General features: G+C 43.9%; 1 protein-coding gene across 1 annotated transcript in view; it reads right to left on the bottom strand.

Annotated features, from left to right (window-relative positions):
- The window catches only part of TMTC2 (transmembrane O-mannosyltransferase targeting cadherins 2), a 273,918-nt gene that overhangs the window by 111,087 nt on the left and 141,407 nt on the right, over nt 1-21,424 (bottom strand). Inside the window, exon 2 of the mRNA XM_078858886.1 lies at nt 13,683-13,957. Coding sequence (XP_078715012.1) covers nt 13,683-13,957 — 275 coding nt within the window. The remainder of the gene's footprint in view (nt 1-13,682; nt 13,958-21,424) is intronic.

The following is a 21,424-nucleotide window of genomic DNA, read 5'->3' as shown; positions in this document are numbered from 1 at the left end:
CAAATGTGAAAAAGATTGACAACGCACAAAATGTCAAGCAGAAAAAGATTTTGTACTTTCAGGGAGGCAAGGGTGACCTGGCTCTCAGAGTGCAAATCATGATGCATTAACAGCAGCAGGGTCATTGGTTTACTCATCGGCCATTATTCCTATGAGAAATAGGTCAAGAAACATGTTTCCATAGCAGGGCTGATTTTTGATGGACTACATAGTCACTTCGTAAGAGTATATATAGTAGCTTTAGTATTAGGAGATTGCGGCTGGAATCAGAAATTGTCTGCATCAAGACAATCAGAGAACTGGGCTTTGAACTAGGAACTATTAAATATATATATTTGGTATGTGAATACAGGTGTGCTTACAGAAAATACGAGGAACTTTCGATTTAAAGCTTTCGTGACTGCAGGGATTCATCTGCTTGGTTCTTTCGGTAAAGTCACGTAGAAGGGAAGTAATAAAATAATACAAATAAAACATAATAAAATAATTCTCACGACGTTTCGGCCGCAACGCAAGCAGCCGTCCTCAGGTGAAGACCAGGTCTGTCGGGGAGACAGCGTCTGAATGGACGTGGCAGTGTCTGATGTCCGTCAAAATTTGTATACAGACAGTAAATATATAAATCGGGTGTGGTTGTCATGGGATTCATGTGGCACTAATATAGGGTACAGTGTAAGGTCCGTGAAAAATTAGATTTTGTACTCGCGTAAGAACTCTTTTTTGTAGGGGCTGCCCGCGACAGTCCGGGGTTGTTACTCTTAGTATATATTCCCCTGGGCAGTTACTATTGGTGCCGTGGGAAACGTATGCTAAGGGTGATGAATCTGAATTGTTGCTGGTGCCGACAACGAAACAGAAACAAATGTGTGTGGCATTGAGATAGCAGCTTGTGTAGCTTGAAGACGGCTGAGCAGCAGGAAGCACTGGGTTTGGCCTCCCGATTCATTTGGCGCATGTAGGGAGATTAGCGATCCACGTGGAAGGCGCAGAAATAGCGTAGCAGAGATACGGCTGTTCCATGTCGAGGAATCGACCTCCAGCTGATGTCTAGCAGTGATCAAGTGGCGCATTCGTAACTCCAGGGCAGCCACACATTTCACATGCAGTGGCACAAAAGAGAGCATTGCATTCATTCATAACAGCTTCGCTGAATGCTAAAGAGCTTTTCCACAAGTGTTTCAAATTTAGACGTTTGGCCAATACCTCACGATATTATTTGGTGTGTTGGATTAAACTGGATTTACTGAAGAAAATGCACACTTAATATGATGTTACACTTGAAAAACCACGCTAATATGTTAGCAACCTACTTACTGCGCTACCACATCTGGAATATGTTATAACCCTGCAGGTTTAGGGTTCTTAAGCAGAAGATGACATCTGCACAATCCAACAGCTTCACCTCCAAAAGCAATGCTCTCCCGGGAATTTAACAACAACAATTCTAAGTTCTAACACTTGTTCTTGGGCCATTAAACATGGTTAATTGTTTCCAAATCAAGTGCACGGCTTTATACGTTGAAGCTTCTGCATTGAGGCTATCAATCGCGCTGAACCTTCACAACAATCGTGTTTTTCACTCTCTCGGAGGCAACCTGTTCCTTCTACCCGGGAGATCAACAAATGTTGGCATTATACCCAGACACATGCATGAGCTCCCTAAGTCACCTAGCCACCACGGCAGCTGGATCCTAAACGGCTTTGGCCGAAGCTTAGGGTATGTGGAGTGCTTGTGTCTAATTGCGCGTGCCTCAGTCCCCCTTTTTTGCGTCGAGCCCTGATAACTTGCAAAGCTCAGGAGCTGTTTGTAGCGAGGGTCATTTTCATCTAAGGTGGATACAGCCCTGCACAGGTGTCGGACGCTAATCCCACGTGATCCATTTCGCGGTGTTAGTTTTTCATACAGTGAGATAAATACATCCGTGAGTGTCCGTGTCCCGAGTGGCTCTTTAACTACTAGACCCGCCATTAAAAGTGTGGCCCCCAAACAGCGCTGGTAAAAGTTTGGTTGCACCAGAAAATACAATCATGCAAAATAAAATATGTGAATAAATATCCTCCTCTTTAAATTATCTATATGAACTGTTTTAATAATCTTGTAGTCAAGATTACAACGCCCTGAATTCATGTGTTGGTGGAAATTTGTTTTTTACCATTTTAGGCTAAAATCTTTGCTAGAAAATAGTGGAAATTTGTACATGTATTTAGCAAATAGTGCAAATTAAGTTTACACCATTGCATACATTGTAGCCTTATATAATACTGCTCTTGTGATCGAACGTTGCCTGTGATGCTTGTGTGTACTGTAACGTAGTCACCAAAACAATAATAAAGGCACATTCAAAAATTATCTTCATGACCAGCGTTTTAAGAGCCATGTGTAAGCATCGATTAATTCCTGTCGCAAAATCGAGTCAAAGAACGGCAGCCCATTAGGAATTCTGTAAGTAGCAGGTTAAATGTCCTGAGTTGGCCCATGTGACAACGCTATTTATATATATAACTTGTAGCAATAGCAATCTATACGATGTTTATTTGTTCACATTTCCTACGCTCAGACAAGCCTTGCTCGAGTTTCTCGAAAGGCTCAGTATCATAAAACACCCAATACTGATTCAGGTGCCATTGTAATCATTGGCCATGATCAATCCATTGCTGGATGAAGGCATCCCCAAGCGCCGCCATTTCTTGTGATCACGCGATGAAATAAATCAATTTCCTGGGAGGCACACCAAAATATTATTTGAGCCGTTTGGTGACACATACTTAGTCGTCTGTCGAGGGCAATAGATCTTCGCAAATTGTCTCTCTGCCTCAGCAAATTTCACTGCTCCATCCCCTTGCAAGGGGTCATCTCGAACGCGTGTTATTCGTTGCCATACACTCTAAATATTCCAAGACGCTCTTTCCAATGCTGCCATTAACTATTATGAGACCAGATATACAACGAACAAAAAATACATCTGCTGCTTCTTTATATTCACTGCTCAAATGATAAATGGCCAGTTGGCGGGGGGGGGGGGGGCGGCATGTACCAATAACGTCAGAGATTTGTCACTGGGGTTACTGGATCATGAAGCGTTGAGCTATCGTGTTTGTGACGCGCCGTCTGTCCCAGATTGCAAGGCAAATAGGTCCCTGGCCCGTTTGCTGCATTTGAGTGTCATTCCCCTCTCAGTGTTGGTTTTCTACGAGTGCAATGATAAAAATCTCACAAGCAGGATCATTCTCAAAGAAAAAGGGTATTGAAACTCACTCGGGCTTTCCTGGATATATATAATCATTATCGAGAGCCCATTTTTAAAAGGCGGTGAATAAAAAGAGATTAAATAATGTATACCCTCAAAACAAAATTTACATTTGTTTTGAGAATTGGAGATTTGTGTGTGTTTTTACGTCATGGCACGCACCTCAACATACATTATGCTAAACGCTGCATATTCGTTAGACCGAGGCTTCATTAAAATAACGGTTAAAATGTTTTAAATCACATGGTGGGATCGATGGAGTTGTGCCAGGGTTTGTATCAACGTGCTCCTCGTTTACATTGTCTGCTCTTGGACGTCAAAATAAAAGATAATCAACAGAGTGCGTTGTGTATTTGTTTAACCAATGAGCCATCTGTCCGTCTGTCTGGCTGCTTGCCTGCCCGTCTGTCTGTTATGCCTTTAATAAATGATGGTAAATTCACAATGTTAATTATGTACAACACAATATAATAGCAGAGATGAATAGTGCCTGTTCAGTGCTCTGCTTTATTTTCTCCGATTACAAGATATTAAGTCATCAGCAAATGGCTTTGATTTTTAAGATTGGGGACATTTTATGCAAAGCACTCCAATTCCACAATCTTCACAAACTTTCAATGTTATGCAAAGCCACTATTTATAGCTCTTGGTTTTAAATACTACATTTATCATGGGTCCTTGTTTAAATGTAAATGAATCTCCAGGTCACTTGCTTTGTTCAGGTTTTTGCCTCTGGGGCATGCAGGCACTTTGAGCTTCAGCTTATTTGTCACTGAGGTCTGAAGTGCATTTGAAGTTCACGGGTTTCTGACTAAGAGCAGCTTCCAATGACCGTTTGGTGATGGACTTGAATAATGCTTTGTTTAGTTATTGCAGGCAAGAGGCTACTTGGGAGGGCTGCTATGATTAATCCTCGCATTTTGAGCACTGATTTTCACTAAAACTTTGATTATGTATTAGTGAGAGATCTGGAGTAATAACATTTCTGGGCAAAATATACAGTCTGGGCACCCAAGAGCGATAAACTTTGTTCCACGTTGGTACATTCAAAATGAATTGTGAATTGTAAGCTGTGTACTACCACGCACGTAGGAACTCCAATTTGTCATTTTAATGTCAGGCATTCATCATGTGTGTCCTTCAATGACCTTAACCGACTGAGCGGGATGCCATTTAGCAGTAAGTGCTTTAAATTGTCCAACCACAACTCAACCTCATGGCCATTTATCCCCTGAGCAGTGTATGTCATTATGCAGTCACGTAAACAATTATATATAGTCTTCCGCCTCCTACCATCAGAACTCAAGCACCTGGGATGTATGTTATCATATTGTAATATAGGGCCTGAGCTGGGGGGATATCGTGATCAGCAGCAGAAAATCTGGTGAAAAACTGTTACTAAATCGCGGGCGATGTTTATGCATAAATTAATTAAAAATCTTGACTTAAAGCTTTCGTGACTGCAGAAATTCATATTCTTTGGGTCTTTCGGTAAAGTCACGTAGATAGGTTCAAAGTAAATAACAAAAAATGAAAAAACACTAAGCTTCAACGTATAAATAACAAAAAAACTACGACGTTTCAATCGCAACGTCGTAGTTTTTTTGTTATTTTTTGTTATTTTGTTTGAACCTATCTATGTGACTTTACCGAAAGACCCAAATAATATAAATTACAAAGTGTTTGTCATTCATGTGCGTGCATTGCCCACAAGGGTGCAACATCAATAGGCAACCAATGAAAACATATAACTCGCAGTAAGATACAGATGGCAGAGCAGCGGCACCATGATTAATGCACTGCGCTATGAACCTAGTGACCTGAGCCTGATTTGTGGCCATGGCTTACATAAAGTGATAACTGAACCGGTCCTCTGGCCCCCATTCGCAAGCCAGCGTGAGGAAGTATGGTCAAACAACCTCCACGACTGGCACGGCATAGCGATACCTTAAATTCAGCAGTGGATTGCTAAAGGACTATATGTTACTTTTTTTTTTCAGTACATGACATACAGATGTGGTCACACAGGGCTTATGAGTGTTGAATGAATCAAAACCCGTATAAGTAGCCACGTGTCATTGATTCATCGGTGACCATTCCGTTCCGGCAAATTCCATTTGTCTACCAATCCCAAGTGATAACCAACTCCAGCATCCGATTGGCCACACGTTTCCAGCACCGAGTCCCGTGGTCCAAGCCATGATGACTGCATTTAAGGTATTTGTACTCATGTGCGATATGTGATCTCAAAGTAAAATAGTTGCCTTTCTAGTAATTGATGTGTACCGTGATATTAAAACATTTATGTATGTTTATAGCCTGGATATAGTTCAGTTCATAGAACATCGGGCTCTAATTCATTAATTTTTGAGTTCACATCCTGGCCAGGGGTTGGCTTCGCCCCCCTTCCCCTCGGCAAGCTACACCACTTGGTCATGCCCTACCACTGTGCGGGAATACATTGTTAGCTGTGCTGCATGGCGAGACTGATAATAACGATCGCCATTCACTTATTGTATTACTTCTACAGAAGTCACTTCATTATCCGTGAGGCAAGGCGCATTCCTCTGAATGAGCCACAAAGAGAGGTCCAAGGCCGAATCATTCAGAAATTGTGTTCCTCTGCTCTCAGCAGGGAGGTGGGGGTCGGGTCGGGGGGGGTCAGTCATGGAAACCGAAACATCCTCTGACGCTAACTCCAGTAGCACAATAGGCAAAATATTTTAGTAACAACCTCTGCGACTCAAAATGATAAAAACCAGATTACCGCCCCGTGGACTGTGCAGCACATGGTCCCGGGGCAAGCTTGTGAACGGCAGGGCATCTGGCAAGGATGCCCAAGGGCCCCTCATGGCCAACGCAAACGGTTGTTGTCTTATCAAACGCGATAAGTGGCCCCCAGGCAAAAAATGCAAAACTTGACGTAAAGATGGGTCCAAGTTCACCGGGGAGGCTGCCAACCGTTGCCGGTTCCCGAAGCCCAACCACATGCACGCCTCAAGGCAGTGAAGCTTCTTGGATTTCGCCGGGTGGTCTGTGGGTCACGCAGTGGCCGCTTGCGTTCCACGTTGGCTACGCCAGCTCAAGCCCTTGCGCCGCACGTCGCGACATGCACGTTCGCGTGTCACATGCGACATGTCATGCGCCATGAAGCACATTGTGCGTGTGGTTCAGCAATTTCGATGCAGAGTTGGAGGATCGAGCAGACTTCATCACGCTTGAACATTTCATCCTTCTCTGCTGGCCTGCAAAGTTACCAGGCGATGGCAGTGCGGATAACAGGGTCCTGAAATGTTTGCGCAGATTTTAGCATCATATCCTCATATACAGTACGTGTTTTTTATGTTTCGTTCTTGGATTTCCTCCAAAATTTAAAACACCCATTATGAAACTGACCAAATCTCCAAACACAGACCCCTTATGGAAAAGTGTTGACACTAATTGGGACTATTTAGATAAATACATAATAAATACGAAATATGAGAGCGTTGGGCAGAGTTCACCAAATTTAGGAACGCAGAAAATATTTGGAAGATGGCAAAAGCACAACTCTTCGCTTGCTCGTTTGTTTATTGTACTGGGTTAAATCTGGCTTGGTGGAAACGTGGCAGGGCCCTCAGCTCACAGTCAGATAGCTACAACTTCAAATCGAACTCAGGGGTCGACTCAGCCCATTATCCCTCTCGGGTCGATAGAATGAATACCGGTTTGAAACTGGTCTCTTATACATGAATGTGGAACTTACAGTGAAGGCTCTGTATTACACAGCACTCATTTGAGAATTGGAATACAATGCCTTTTTATACAAGCTAAGTGTGTACAAAAGACGAAGATGCCCTGCTTTGTCCTCTATATTATGAGGACAAGTGCTGTTTGCAAGCACCTATTTAGGGGCATATGGCACAGAAGGCAGTGGTGATATCAACACCATGGCAAGCCAGATTTGTCTCCACAGAACTAAAGTTGACCTATCATACATATTATTCATGTTAGGCCAAGGCCATTTACTACGAGCGCAGTCAATGATGGTTAAGCATGAACCCCAGATTTATGGAACAGTAATGCGGTGGACTAAAAACCGCACCACCGTTACCAATAGGCATATTCCAAACATTGTACACGTACACATGCGTGTGACTGTGCAGGGTGCATGAACACACACACAAACAACTCTAAACACATGTGTACCAAGAGCACATTATGCATACCATTATAGGTCTGTTTATTTTTACAGGATCAGCTTTGGAGAGCAAGTAATGGGAAAGTTTTGCATGTTTGCACAGAAGTACAAATCATAATTTCAAAACCCTGAACCCTGCCTCATTCATCATAAGTGACGGTAGACAAACTCCCTTGCCCGCCCACTGCCAACCAACCCTCCAGCCCATTCCGCCCCGCCACCCTACCGTTGTCCCGGTCTGCCCTTGTACCCGGGCTCCCTCACTCCCCCATAGCCCCCTGTCCCCTGTGCAGGCTTAAGCCATAATGTTGATGCATTGCAAAGTCTTTTAATGTGACACTCTCAACTGGGCAAGAATTATAGTAAAAAAAACTAAAACATTATAGGCTGTGGCCAAGTATGGTCACTTTTAGTGAGAAGAAAAGCATGAACACTTTTTGGTAAAGCAAGCATTAATTATACAGTACGTAGAAAAATCTAACATTTTCATTGTAAAAAATATATTTTTGAGATTAAGTTATCCTCAGTGAAGCTGCGAATGCAGTAATGCAATGGCGCCTGGTTGCGTGTGTTGGCAAGCCGCCGTCGCAGCCACCGCCGGCTAACCCTCACTAACACGGGCCGTGTGCCTCACACTGGGATCTCGCCACTATTGATGACTGAGCTGTGCATTCGGGGGTGATGCAAGTGCTTAGGTGATTCATGCTAAAAAATTCTGACCTCATTTAAAAAAAAAGTCTCACACAAGTGCACTTTTGGCCAAGGATGTTTTTTTTGTTTGCTGCCTGGTTGAGTTGAGTTGTTTTGGAAAAAATATGTTAGCAGCAACCATTAAATATGGCACGGAATGTAAGGCAGTGGTGGAGTCGACACAATGCTTGCATCTCCTCAGTGCTCACCACCGAATCCAGTAACATATTTTTAAAGTTAGATGATACAGGATAAGTTCAAACCAAGTTCACACAGCATCCCCCATTGGGGTGCCTATGAAAGCATCAAACCCAGATTGCTGGGACTGTAATTCAGTGCAGTGACTGGCTCATCCACACACACGCGCACACATAACAGATATTTCCTCTTTAGCTTGTAGACTGGGGGGACGAGTGTTGTTAGTGAGCAACTATTTAGGTTGGCGTAGCAGCATACAAAGGGGTGGTGGAACAATCGCCATGCCTGGCCTTCTTTGTTTTTCTTATTTTGAGATTCACTCTCTGCAGTAGGAACTTTTTTTTATGGTGGAATTAACACAGGAGAGCCCTAAGACATGTTCAGATTTAACGTGTCAGTTATGCACATGGCCAGGAATCAAAATCAGGATGCTAGAATTGTAGGAGAGTGTGCCAATTACTAATCCACCGCTCCCCATAACACAAAAGACAAACAAATACACAGATCCACCGTATAGCCTACGTAATGTTGGGGGCAAGTGCTGTTAGCTAGCGCCTATGAAAGCTGGTACACTGCAAGAGGGGGTGGGTGGTCAGCATCACACCCGGCCACTTTTGTCTCCCCAATGCTGATGGCACACACCACACTAGGTTCTCATTGAAGGCTAAGTCGACCTAGGGGAGGGCCATGACTGGTTCAAATAATCGCCACTGTTCATTTTTATGAATGGAAATCGAATTTGGGCCACCAGGTTCGTAGCGCAATGCGCTAATCACAACACTACTGCTCCCTACAACACGTTCACAATTACACACACATTTTACCGACGACATATATAAATGCAATGTTTACATGTGCTATTATAAAGCAATCACTGTAAATTGAACCTAATGAGGTGGGTCCATACAATTGTGTCATCATCGCATAGTTTGTCTTATTATTATTATTTGCTTTCGTACTTTCACTCATAAATATCCATGAGCAAAAAAGAAACCTTATCCTCAAAATGTAAGGCAATAAAAAGAACTGCTTTCATAGTTGGAACATCATTAACAATACCGTCTAGAACCACAGCAGCGTGCAGTGAGTCACACTATTTCTTCACTGCTGCAATGACAATGTCTTCATGAAGTCAACCTCTGCATAATTCGTGGACAAATCACTCCAGCATCAGGCACAACAATATTACCCTGACGTGTGACTAACCTCTAATCGATGTGTGGGGCATGCGCACGTACGTACGTATGTATGCGAGTGTGTGCGTGTGCTTTAGAATCAGAAGGCCTATTGAGTGGATGCAATTCTCATGCCACAAAACAGCACCATCAGCAGCAGCATTTATTGTATCAGAATGTGAGTGCATAGAGTTCAGGCATGAACACAAGCACGTGTGTGCGTGTAATCTATGTGCAAGGGGGAGCGGTAGTGCGGTGGTTATGACACTGCGCTACAAACCCGACAACCTGAGTTTGATGCCTGCTCACAGACAAAACCAGTGACAATAATCTGAACCAATCTTGGTCCTCCCCTAGGTCAACTCAGGCTCAAATGAGTACCTGGTGCAGTGTGCAAATACATCAGCACTGGCGAGACAAAGGCGGCCGGGCATGGTACTGGCCACCCATCCCCCCCCCCCCGTGTGCTGTGCCGGCCTTCATAGGTACTGCTCACTAACAGCACGTGCGCTAAAAGCCTGCTTAAGGCTGTGTTGTCGATGTGCAAACACAGACGACACTGCCACATTGGGTGGTCTCAATGTTGATAAGTTGTCATTCTTCATTTTAATATAAAATTGCATCTTTCTGCATTTCAGCTTCACGGTTATGTTTTTAGCTAATCCCACATGAAAGTAACTTAAACAAAAGTATATTCATGCATTGTTGAACATTGAGTCAAATGCAATAACCTCAACCATCTCATTTACGTGTATTTCCCTCCCCCCAAATCAGCGATTGCCACTTCTATTTGGTTGTAGAATTGCCCAATACGTTCTGCCGATTATGTCACGCTTAGGCTGAACGTACCAACGTATCAGCCCTCGTGGGCCAGTTAACGTGCGCCCGCTGTGGCCTCACCGATTGGAGGAAGCCACCAGTGGCCACCAGTCGGGCCACCTCATGAGACACTGAGTCCTCTCTGTGAACGTGCGATTCTCACCGCTGGCTAAAGCACACTCATGCCCCAAAGCAATCTCAGCATGTAGGTTATTTACCTTTCATGTGTAATGTAATGCTACGTTACAAGGTAAATAGTATGCAATATAATAGTCCAGCCATTCCAATGCAGGAGCCTCCTCAATAAAAATGCGACCCAGTGACATTCCACACATTTTAAATATGGAGCATTACTTATAATAATAATTACATTTTATATCACGTTGTTCATGCAAAACTGCATCTCACAAAGCTGTAAAAGACCACAACCAAACATTAGTGGAGGAGTGGTGGCTCAGTGGTTAGCGCACTGCACTGCAAACCCAGCCGTCGATTCCCAGCCAAGGTTATAACATGAGTGATGAATGTTACCTGAATCAATCCTAGGCTTCCCCTCTTAACTGTCTTGCACTGCCCAGGGTGGTGAAGTATAGTCAAATAAACAGCACGATCAATATGGTATGGGAAAGGTTTCATCCACCAGTGCATTGCCAAAGGCTGTAAGTTATCATTCTGCTTTTGAGAGTTTGATATCAATGTGGAGTGACGTTAATTTTGAACGTGTATAATACAATCTGTTTAAAAAACCAGAAAATTAATCGTATCTAAATCTGTACAGAACTTTCAAGACAGCCTCACAAGTGATTTAGTCGAAGTGGGGTTTAGTTTTAATTAAGTTACTGCAAAATACAACTCGCAAAGCAAATAGAATATGTAATGCACTCAACAGCATAACTTTCTGAATAAAAACTTGAATGCAACTGCGTGAATAAACATTGTGAGCTAATGCCCCAATTAGATATGCTAATCAAATGATGAATGTTCACGCATTAACAATAATATTCATAGCAGAGCATCAATCTCATCATCGCATCAACGTCTATTTTTTCTTTTCTTTTTTCCATCCGGATGATACTGTGGCTCGCTACCCAGTCAACGTGCAACGTTGCGACAACATTGGTATTTGCTTGCAACTATTGTACCGTACCAACATTGGTCGAACGTTGGTTGAACGTTCTACGTTTACTGCGTCAGCTGGAAATTTTGCAGAGCTCCCAATTAGAAGATGATGAGTTAGAAATCCCAGCTGGAGTCTGACTCAGACTGGAGTCTCGCTCAGACTCCAGCTAGCACGGTTGGCTACGTGCAGAGCCGGCCCTAGACCTTTGGGGGCCCTAAGCAAAATTTGGTTGGAGGCCCCTTTGATGTATGATTTTTTTCACCCACTAGCTAGCAGTGACTCTAGGGGGCCCTCTGCTGGCCACGGGGCCCTTTGCAATTGCAAGGGTCGCTTAGTGGCTGGGCCGGCTCTGGCTACGTGCAGTGCGAATTAAGTTTAATATACATACTTACAGCCCATCACACCTTCACTGTGGTAAAATGTTGAATGTCCGCTATGTATAGTCATGCTGCAGGAATATGCTATATCGGTATCACAATTTCAGGACCATCAGTGAGCACTGGCACACCGCTCACTTGAGCTCAGGCAACTTGGACTCGCTATAATGTAATCTGATGCAAAAATCCATGATGGCAAATTCAATTAATGAAACACATTTTTAAGTCTTGGTTGGGATTTTTTCAGTTCTCGCTGACATTGCAGCGCATTCAGATCCCATGAGCCTCTATCCAGATTTTTTTCTTCTTAAAGAAGCAATGGCAATGCAGTGGCCATTACCTTCAAGTATATTTGCAACACTCCTATATGCATACAACTGGATGGAATGAGACATGGGATAACTGGTTTAAACTCACAAACAGCTTTGCCGGTCACCTTGAACCCAGAGACAGCCTGACACAAAGCATGGTATATGTTTCCCACTCCTCTGGGAAGTACGGATAGGTTGCCTTCACTTGATTCATTGAGTCTTGGGCATTTTCATTAAATCCAGATCAATAATTTATGCAGGTTGCAATTGATATACGCCGGCTAATTATTATACACAGACCTCTCAAAGAGTCAGGGACTCTGGGGCAAAGCCCTTGACTCGCAATCAGAAGGCTGGAGATTAAAGCCCCAGTTGCGAGTCAAGTTAACCCATCGTCCATCTGGGGTCGATAAAAGGAGTACAGTATTCTCTCATTTTTCACGAACTTGCTGTTCGCGATTTTGGCCATCTGCGAATCGCATCTGGAACTCTACACGACTGCATCGAGAGAGAAAGAAAGTGATGAGAGGTAAAAAGATGGGCGACAAAGTGATGAGATAAATTGATGAGATAGTAATGACATCACAACGATCATCACCATCATTGTCGTCATTATCATCGTTGCCAACATCGTTACAGAATCCTTCATCTGCACAGCATCATCATAATTTAAGATACGTTCATTTATAAACTATTATTTAATTTACTTTATGTTTATTATGATCAATTTCCTGGTGTGTTAATATAATTTATACGCATTTAATAGCTTATTTATGTATTTATTTAAGGTAATTCATTCGTAGGCCTAAACGATTATCCGCAAAATGTGCTATTCACGAGCATCTCCGGAACGTATCCCTCACGGAAAACGAGGAAACGCTGCACTACATTGTGAAAAGTCTACAGTGGCTGTCCAGTTGAAAAAAGGTGGCCTCTGCCTTGAGAATCTGGAGTTTACACCACGAGGTCAGGGCCTCCAACAGAAAACGAACTCCAAGCAACTTCCAGAGATGTGCAGAATCCTCGCCAATCGTTTGGCGAGCTGCAGTCATATTTAGGTACATGTGCAGCCTTGCGATGACCTCCTCATGCCACTGCTAGAGGGGCCTTTACTCTGGGGAGCTCCAGACAGCCCCTACCGAGGGTATTTTCGCGGACTCTTCCACACTGGCCACATGTCTTGGGAAAGGTGAGAGTACTCACACTTTCGCCCCGCCATACGCGAGCTGCCAATCGACTAACTGTGGTGCATTCACGTCTACTGCTAGGTGGACATCGGTAGGGGGGCCGGGGGTGGGGGTTTAAGAAACTTTTCCCCCATTATTTGAACTGCCGCGACCTACGAATTGCAAGTCCAATGTGATAACCATTACACCACAGCAGCCCCACTTAAGTGGCATGTTTAACGATATGTAAATCCAAATCATATTATGCGGCAAACACACAAGATCGCAGGGATGCCACATCAGTTCTGTGGCTCGGTTGACCGAGCCGTCTGGCTTAAAAAGTTTCACTGGCGCGCGTGCAGCAGAGTGCAAGATGGTGCGGGCGTGTATCCGCTCGCCTGCAAGGATGCCCCAGGGCAAGGGTGGCAGCAGCGTGCAGGTCAGGCGCGTGTAGACAGCCGTGCAGGCCGCATGCAGCAGCACATTCGCCAGGTGGTAGCCCCAGGGGTCCAGGCCGCCCAGCGCAAAGTTGAGGCGGAACGAGAGCGTGCAGAGCGGCCGGAACGACTTGTGGCTGCCGCTGTGCGACAGCGGCGTCCCCCAGAAGTCGTCGTAGAACACCCGTGTCCACGGCACGTCAGGACGCAGGTCCTGGTTGGACGTAATGGCTCGGCTGCCGAACAAGAGGAGAGGATCATCAACGTCATCATCATCATCATTCATGACTTGATGTTGCATGGCACACAAGTAAAACATTCGTAATATTGCAGAAATCAACTGGTCCACAGTTTTCGATCACTGCATCAGTGCTGCTGTCAGTTGATCATATTTGCTCAGAATTATATTGAGGGTGATCGAAGACAAGAGGACCCACAATGCACTTCTTCATGAATCCTGGTGATATTTGTTTATAAAAGCACAGAGGCTGTCAGCTTTTTGTACGTTTGTGTCTTGTTTGAAAAATACCAAAGAGCCAACGATATTAAGGAGCTCAGTTGAACAGAGCACTGTACATTGGAAGCACACACGAAACCAAATCACACGAATCTTCCAAGAGGAGAGGAGATACATTTTAGGGTGAAGCGTTGCACACAATATGACGACCATACGGCATACCATTTCATCACTAATTTGTGAATGCAAACCACCAAAATTAAATGCAACCTTTTCAATTCCCCTGCAGAGGTAGGAGAGTCGGCTTTCCATTTGTATTCGTATGTATAGTACACAACACTACTTCTACTTGTGCACCTTAACAACATGATAGTTGTAACCTGTTTGCTTGAAATCACACTCGGACAACAAAGCTGCAGGTAAGACCGACTTGCGTAAGCAATCACAGAGCACGTTGTGTGCTAGCGAGCCGGAACGCGGCGAGCAAGCGAGTGAATAATTACTATTCGAAAGTAAGCTGTTGTTTAACCATACTTCACCACTCTGGTTGATGGATAAGGTACAAGGAGGGGTGGGTGGGTGCCAAGGGCCCACTAATTCAAATAATCGCTCGCCGCTGCATGAAACGTGGCCAGGAATTAAATCGGGTTGGTGGGTTCAACGCATTACTCCAACAACGTGAGCATGAATAATAATAAAGTTTTATTTCTCTAATTCAATATTTTATGAGTAGCTTGTTTCATGAGAGCTGAGGGTAACCATAAGCTGCCTACGTCTAGGTAAGACATATTTAGGATTACTGTTTAACACGTAGGCTTTCGCGACCAATTACTGGTGAAGCGTCGTACTCGGATTGTAAATGTTGTGGATTTGCTCTCCAACACACCGGTGTGCTGTACTAGTAACGAATTGGCATGTTTTGTTTACGTGACAAACCTTACTAATTGGCTGTGTCGGGTGATGGCGGGTTTAATGACACATTTATATTTACGTGATCTAACCCAAAAAAATCTGTATTATGTAGGATTACTGTGTTTGGTTTAAATGCTCTCGACAGAGATCTGAGCTAAGACAAGCTGGCAATAATGATTGGGAGAGAAAAATTACCCAAGCCAGCTTGCATAGCAGCCATTTATCCCTTTGTATGTCTGTATTTCTCTGTCATGGAATGCCCAAAACCAACATTGTTAAATTTCATTACCAACATCAAGACAACAATGCCTTGATATGTCTCAGTGCTTTGATGTCAGGATAAAATTATATTTTCAAAAATACTGTTTATTAAAAAAATGTCAGGTTATCATGGCGGGCATGAAAATGTGTGAAAATGAGCGCTGACAAAGAAACAGACACACACACACACTGTACAATCCCAATAATTGAGATCCTAGAGATTTTCACTTAGAAATAAAATGAACGTGGTACTTGGAAGTGGAGAACACAACAGCCCACTTTGGGCTGCCAGTGAAAAGACGTATATATCCAGCACTGATCTCAAGAGAAATATGTGTGGGCCAAACATCGTTCTTATGCCCTTACCTTGCCAATATTGGTACATAACTCAAGGGTGCCTTTGAAACTCGGCGCGCATTGTGTGCCAAAAAACCAAAAGCCATTTTCCAAACGGAGTAATCCAATTCCAGCCTGGTGCACCGCGATCGCAGATTAAATGGAGATGATGTACACAGAACCCTTCTTTGCATTGTGGCCAAGGGTAGTATGCACGTGTGTCCTCAGCATCTCAGCACGTTCTAAAGAAAGTTAAAACTATTTAATTTCGAGCATAAAATAACAAAAAATATAAAACCGGCAGCCTCATTACCATGGCATTAATCACAGGGGCTATCTTTTAATTAACTTGCGGCAAATCTCGAGTGCGCAATTGTACTAAATTCTAAGCTGTGATCCGCTGCAATCGCTGCCACGGGCGATCAAGAAATGTTTTTTGTGTCGAACAAAGCGAGGCCCACGTGCGTGCAATACAAGTCGACGCCGATTTCAAAGAGACTTGGATTCGCCACAGTGCGGACTGCATTCTATAAATTAGGAACAGTGTTCCAGTGTCAATGCCCCTCATGGGTTTAACATAGACAGCTGGGTTTCACGTTGTTATGGGTGTGTGTTTGTGAAAGTGTTTACCACATATGTACGTGAATGTGATGTGTGTGTGCGCGCTTGTGTAGAACATGGTGGGAGCGGTAGTGGAGTGGTTAGTGTGCTGTGCTACGAACCCGGCGACCAGAGTTCAATCCCTGCTCACGGCCAACACCAGTGGCGATTATATCTCAATTGGTACTGCGCCTATCCTAGGTTGACTCAGCCTCAAATGAGTACCTCGTGTGTACACATCGCCACTGGGTAGACAAAGGCGGCTAGGTGTGGTCCTTGTGTACCGTGCCAGCCTTCATCGGTGCTGATGAACAGCAATTGCCCCAAAAGTCTATTAAGGTTATAAGGGGGATCTTTGTCTTGTGCAGAGCATGATGCTGTAGCGAGCGTACTGCACTACAATCTCGGTGACCTGGTTGTAACTACCATGAACGGTCACGAATATCAGTGGAAGTTATATGTAAATCTATCCTGGGTCATCCCTAGCTTAACGCAACCTTCAGCAACTGAACAATAGCAATGAGGAGACAAGGGTGGTAGTCAGCCACACTACCCTCACATGTGTCATGCCGGCCTTAGTCGGTGCTCGCTAAAACACTCACTTTCATGGTCTATTCGGCTTCACAGGAGATCTTTTACTTTGTGTATACAGTATGTGTGAGTAAATTTTCCAATTTATCCTTCATAGACTGAAGGCAGATCACATGAGCGAGTGGTTTTAGGAGCCGTGGCACAGTGTTTAGAAAACTGTACAAAACACTGTGATGCCATCACATTCCTGGCAGCCTACATTCAGTTCCGAGCCATGCACCGATAGCAATTTTTATTATCTTATCCTGATCTGTTTCCCCGAGGTCAATTCAGTCAAAAATTAGCAACATGTGCAGTGTGACAATATCAGTACATGGCAGATAAGAGTGGCGAGGCATGGAGCCAGCCACTGCGATCTGTCATGTGCCATGCTCGCCTTTCTTACGGGCACTTGTCCAAGTCAGTCTTATAAGGATACAGTGGGACATGTCTGTGCACATCTATATTTTGGGATGCAGTTTAAAGCGCAAACAGCACCTCAAACAGCTCCTCCGAAGGCCCACGCAATCATACGATTAAATTGTGAGTCTTGTGGTCAAGTCGCAAATAGGATTTAACGGATAAAAACGGAACGTGTCCAAGGGGACGACCTTCGGGGAGATGAAGCGATACGGTCAACTCGCGCACGGCTGCTACATAAGAAACGGTGGTGGGCTTGTGGAGATCTTAATCCAGCAGTGGATTTACCATGGTCGATGTTGATGATGAGGAACCAATAGCAGCATCTTTATCCCACTAAGTCACAGGCAGCATTTACAAAAAGGGGGTGGGGGGGGCAGCGTGACGTTTATTGATGACTGCCATTGTAAAGGCATGTCTCCCTCAGCAATGTCTCCTTAGCCATGGGGCAGGGCACCAGGTAAGTCTCACGTAACACGCAAAGGACGTGAGTTTGACTCCCTAGGTTGGCACGCGATGTAAATTTGAATGGATAACAAGTACAACATTTTTATAATCAATACCAATTGTGTCATGATTTGAAGCTTTCGTGACTGCAGGAATCCATACTCTTTGGTTCTTTCGATAAAGTCACGTAGGTAGAAAAAATAGATCACGACGTTTCGATCGCAAAAACAAGCGACTGTCTGTTGTTGCGATCGAAACGTCGTGATCTATTATTTTTTCTACCTACGTGACTTTACCGAAAGAACCAAAGAGTATGAATACCAATTGTGGTTATGAAAAGGGTAAATTCTAACTTTGAAATTAATATAAATTTAAACTAAATTGTGTATTTTTTTATCCAGTAGTTTCTTAACCACTTTTTATTTGCTAATTAACATTAATCGCATGTTAAGCATGTAACTAATGTTAAGTAGCAAATAAAAGCAACGTTCTATTGCATTTCCTAGTCTCCTGACTGTGAAATGCTATTTTACACTTGGTTACTCTAGAATATTTTGTTATTTGGCTTTCACCTGGCTTTAAAAGTAGGTCTACTATTCAGTGTGAACAGTAAAAAGTACAATAAATATTAATTCCAATGCTTTTTTTTGCAATGAAATTACAGCATTTGACTCTTACTGACTTTCCTAGCAATTCCGTTGCAAACTGCAGGGACTTTAATTGGCGGTGCCAAATGCTCTTGTTCCCCCAAGGGGTGGATGATACCTGTGCACATGCACACAGCTTCCCCCGACATGTATCTGGTTGTAACCATAAGCGAACACACAGAACCCTGTGGTCAGCTTGCCTAAAAAAAACCTGCGAGTCATTTCTGCAGGGAATATCTAAAAAGCCACATCTTCTCTAAATGTGGCATTAAACACTCACGACAAGAACAATCTACAAAAAAACAGTTGTGAAAACCAACACTACCACCAGTAGGTGAATGTGAAATACTTTTCCCAGAAAGCAACATCATTGAACCTATTTATAGAGTACATCTAGTTATCGCACTTTCCTTTGAAAATTAGATGGTTCCCACCGAGATCCCACCTAGTTTTACATAATGGGCATGCATAACATAATTACCATTGCAATTTTGCCTTATAAAACAATGATGACTTAATACATTTCCCATGAATGTTAAAATTCTATCTATCCACTTTTGAGCGAGGGCTATTTCAATATCCCAGTCCTTTATGAAGATAATTCCCTCCACGAACGAAACACTTTACACTGCATGAACTATGAATATACAATAAAAACAACCAAAATGTGAATTAAAAATATTGTAAGTTTCTCATCCCAATACAGTTATGAATCATGACATTATAACTCTAACCAATTAGGAACCCATGCCCAAGTAATTGGATTTTTTTGTAATGTATTCGAAGGCCATAGTTAATTATACATGAGATTTCCTTTTTGAGCAATTTATACTATCCAGCACCATGTGTCTGACATGTAGCATGAATGCTGGTATTCCCAAATTAGTCACATTTCATTTTGGTGAAGACGTAAAAAAAACAAAAGCCACATTCTTGAAAATGCTTATTCGTGCGAAAATTCCTTGAAATTGTGCAGTCACATGTTGTGTTCCAAAACAAAGTCTGCTCAAAAGTTTGAGTATTGGTCTGTTTAAATCCCCCGTGTCAATTTACTGCTATGCCAGTTATTTGACCATTCTTTACCTTGCTGGTCAGTTGATCAAGCGGTCACCCACGACCGGTTCCCATTTCACCGATGTTAGACCATGCGCCAGAATCAATATCAGGTCAGCGTGTTAACCACTGTGTCACTACTCCCCCGATTAGTTTAAGACCTTCAAAAATATATATGTGCTATCGTCAAATGTGAACCATTTCACGGGGAAGAGGATAACAGCGAAATAGTGTGCTCTTTAAGCAGTTAAAGAAAACCATTATTATCGATGACCACAAATTTCAATTTCGGTGCGTGCCTATGATCAAATCAACTGGAGTGCCTCCAATCTGGTCAGCTCTCGGAAGCTCTACAGTTTCGAGCGTGGAAGGTGCAAGAATGGGCGACCACCATGCATATAACAGGTACATTGAGGGCTGACGTGGGCCCAGAGTGTCAGTAGAGGGCAGTTTCAGCAAAATACATTCCCTATGCCCCACCTCTCCCCCCTCCCCCATGGGTTTCCAAAAGAGCTATAACACGTTCAGTTCACATTACTGAATTACAGTACAAGTACTGGCCAACAAAAGGAATTGTCCCTTGCCAAAGTATTTTGTTTGCTTGCATTTCCAGCAAACAGCTCGTGACCACAAACGGAGATGACCACTGCGTCGCATTTGTTTGATCTGCCCGCGGTGCGCCTGCCTGTCCCACACACAACACACACCCATCAAACTCTTGGCTCGGACCCGAGAGTCCTGGGGGGGGGTCGGTGGTGGGATTCTCCAGACGTCTGCGAAGCTACCCCGCGCCACGTGTTCTCAAGAGCGGCGCGTCCCTCGGGAGCGCAACAGCAGAAAGCGAGCGAGCGGCTCAAAGCAACAGCGGACGATCGGCTACAGCTGCTTTCAGAGCAGGGGTGGGTTGGGTGGAGGGTCATAGGGCAAAGGGATGTTTTGGCGAGTGTTAGGAGGGGGGGGAACGAGCGAGCAAGCCGCTCGGTCCTTGGTTCTGAGACGGGGGGAGTGGGTCAGCGTGCGTGCAGCCACCCCCCCCCAGTGGCACGCATCTCACGTCGGGATTAAACGGACGAGTTGGCTAAACACAGCAGCGACCCCCCCCCGCACGCCCCAAACTCCCCCACCTAATCTCACTTAATCATGTTAGCCGGCGTACAAAGGACTCCCATATGGCCCGTGGCGCACAATGCAAGCAAATATATTTGTTCAAAAACGAGATTCATTCATTGATGTCCAATAAAAAAAAATTAGGCAGCCAAAAAGGAATGTATTCAATTACGTTTCGTAACCAGCGAGTGTGCAAGACTTGGATATGCGTCTCTTGGAAGGACTTCTGACTGGAGTGTTTTTGAGTATTGTGTGAAGCATAAAACATTTATTTTAATACAGCTAATGCTGCTTTTACTGCAGTGAAGAGGAACCCATTACTCAATGTACAAGGCAGCCAATCCGTTAAGCAACAGCCATTCATCCAATAATATGACAAGCATACAAAGAGTTGAGTCTATTTTTGACACAGGTAAAACCCGTTGGGAAATAGATGTTCATTTTCGAAGGGGGACCTGGTTAATACAGGCTTTCTGAAGCTTAAGATTGGTGATTTTCAACATACAAACATTCGCTTTGCGCGTCACTTTTAAGCTGGCACTGCTACAAACGGGATATTCAGAGGCACTGTTTACACTTGAGGAAATGTCGCTCCTGAAGTGTTAAGTTACGGGGGTAATTGATGCCCTTGCTGAGTAAGGGACATCAGGTGGGCACCCTCTCATGCGTGAGGTGTTGATGACCTCGACGCCGATCCATCGCCCCCTGGGTTTCCTTTTGCATTTCCACACCGCTATTTACTCTCATGTCCACGTGAACCCATGCGTGCATTGTAGAGAGCTCCAAGAACATTGACTTGTGTTACATCGAGGAACGGCCTTTCTCATTTTGTTTTCTGACTGATTGATGACCGCACTGCATGTAACACGCCCCATGAAAATCCATCTGTTCGC

This window comes from Lampetra fluviatilis, chromosome 8 (genome assembly GCF_964198595.1).
Source record: "Lampetra fluviatilis chromosome 8, kcLamFluv1.1, whole genome shotgun sequence".
In the NCBI taxonomy this organism is placed as follows: domain Eukaryota; kingdom Metazoa; phylum Chordata; class Hyperoartia; order Petromyzontiformes; family Petromyzontidae; genus Lampetra; species Lampetra fluviatilis.
The sequence above is the reverse complement of the archived record's forward strand: the minus strand, read 5'-3'. Positions and strand labels throughout refer to the sequence as shown.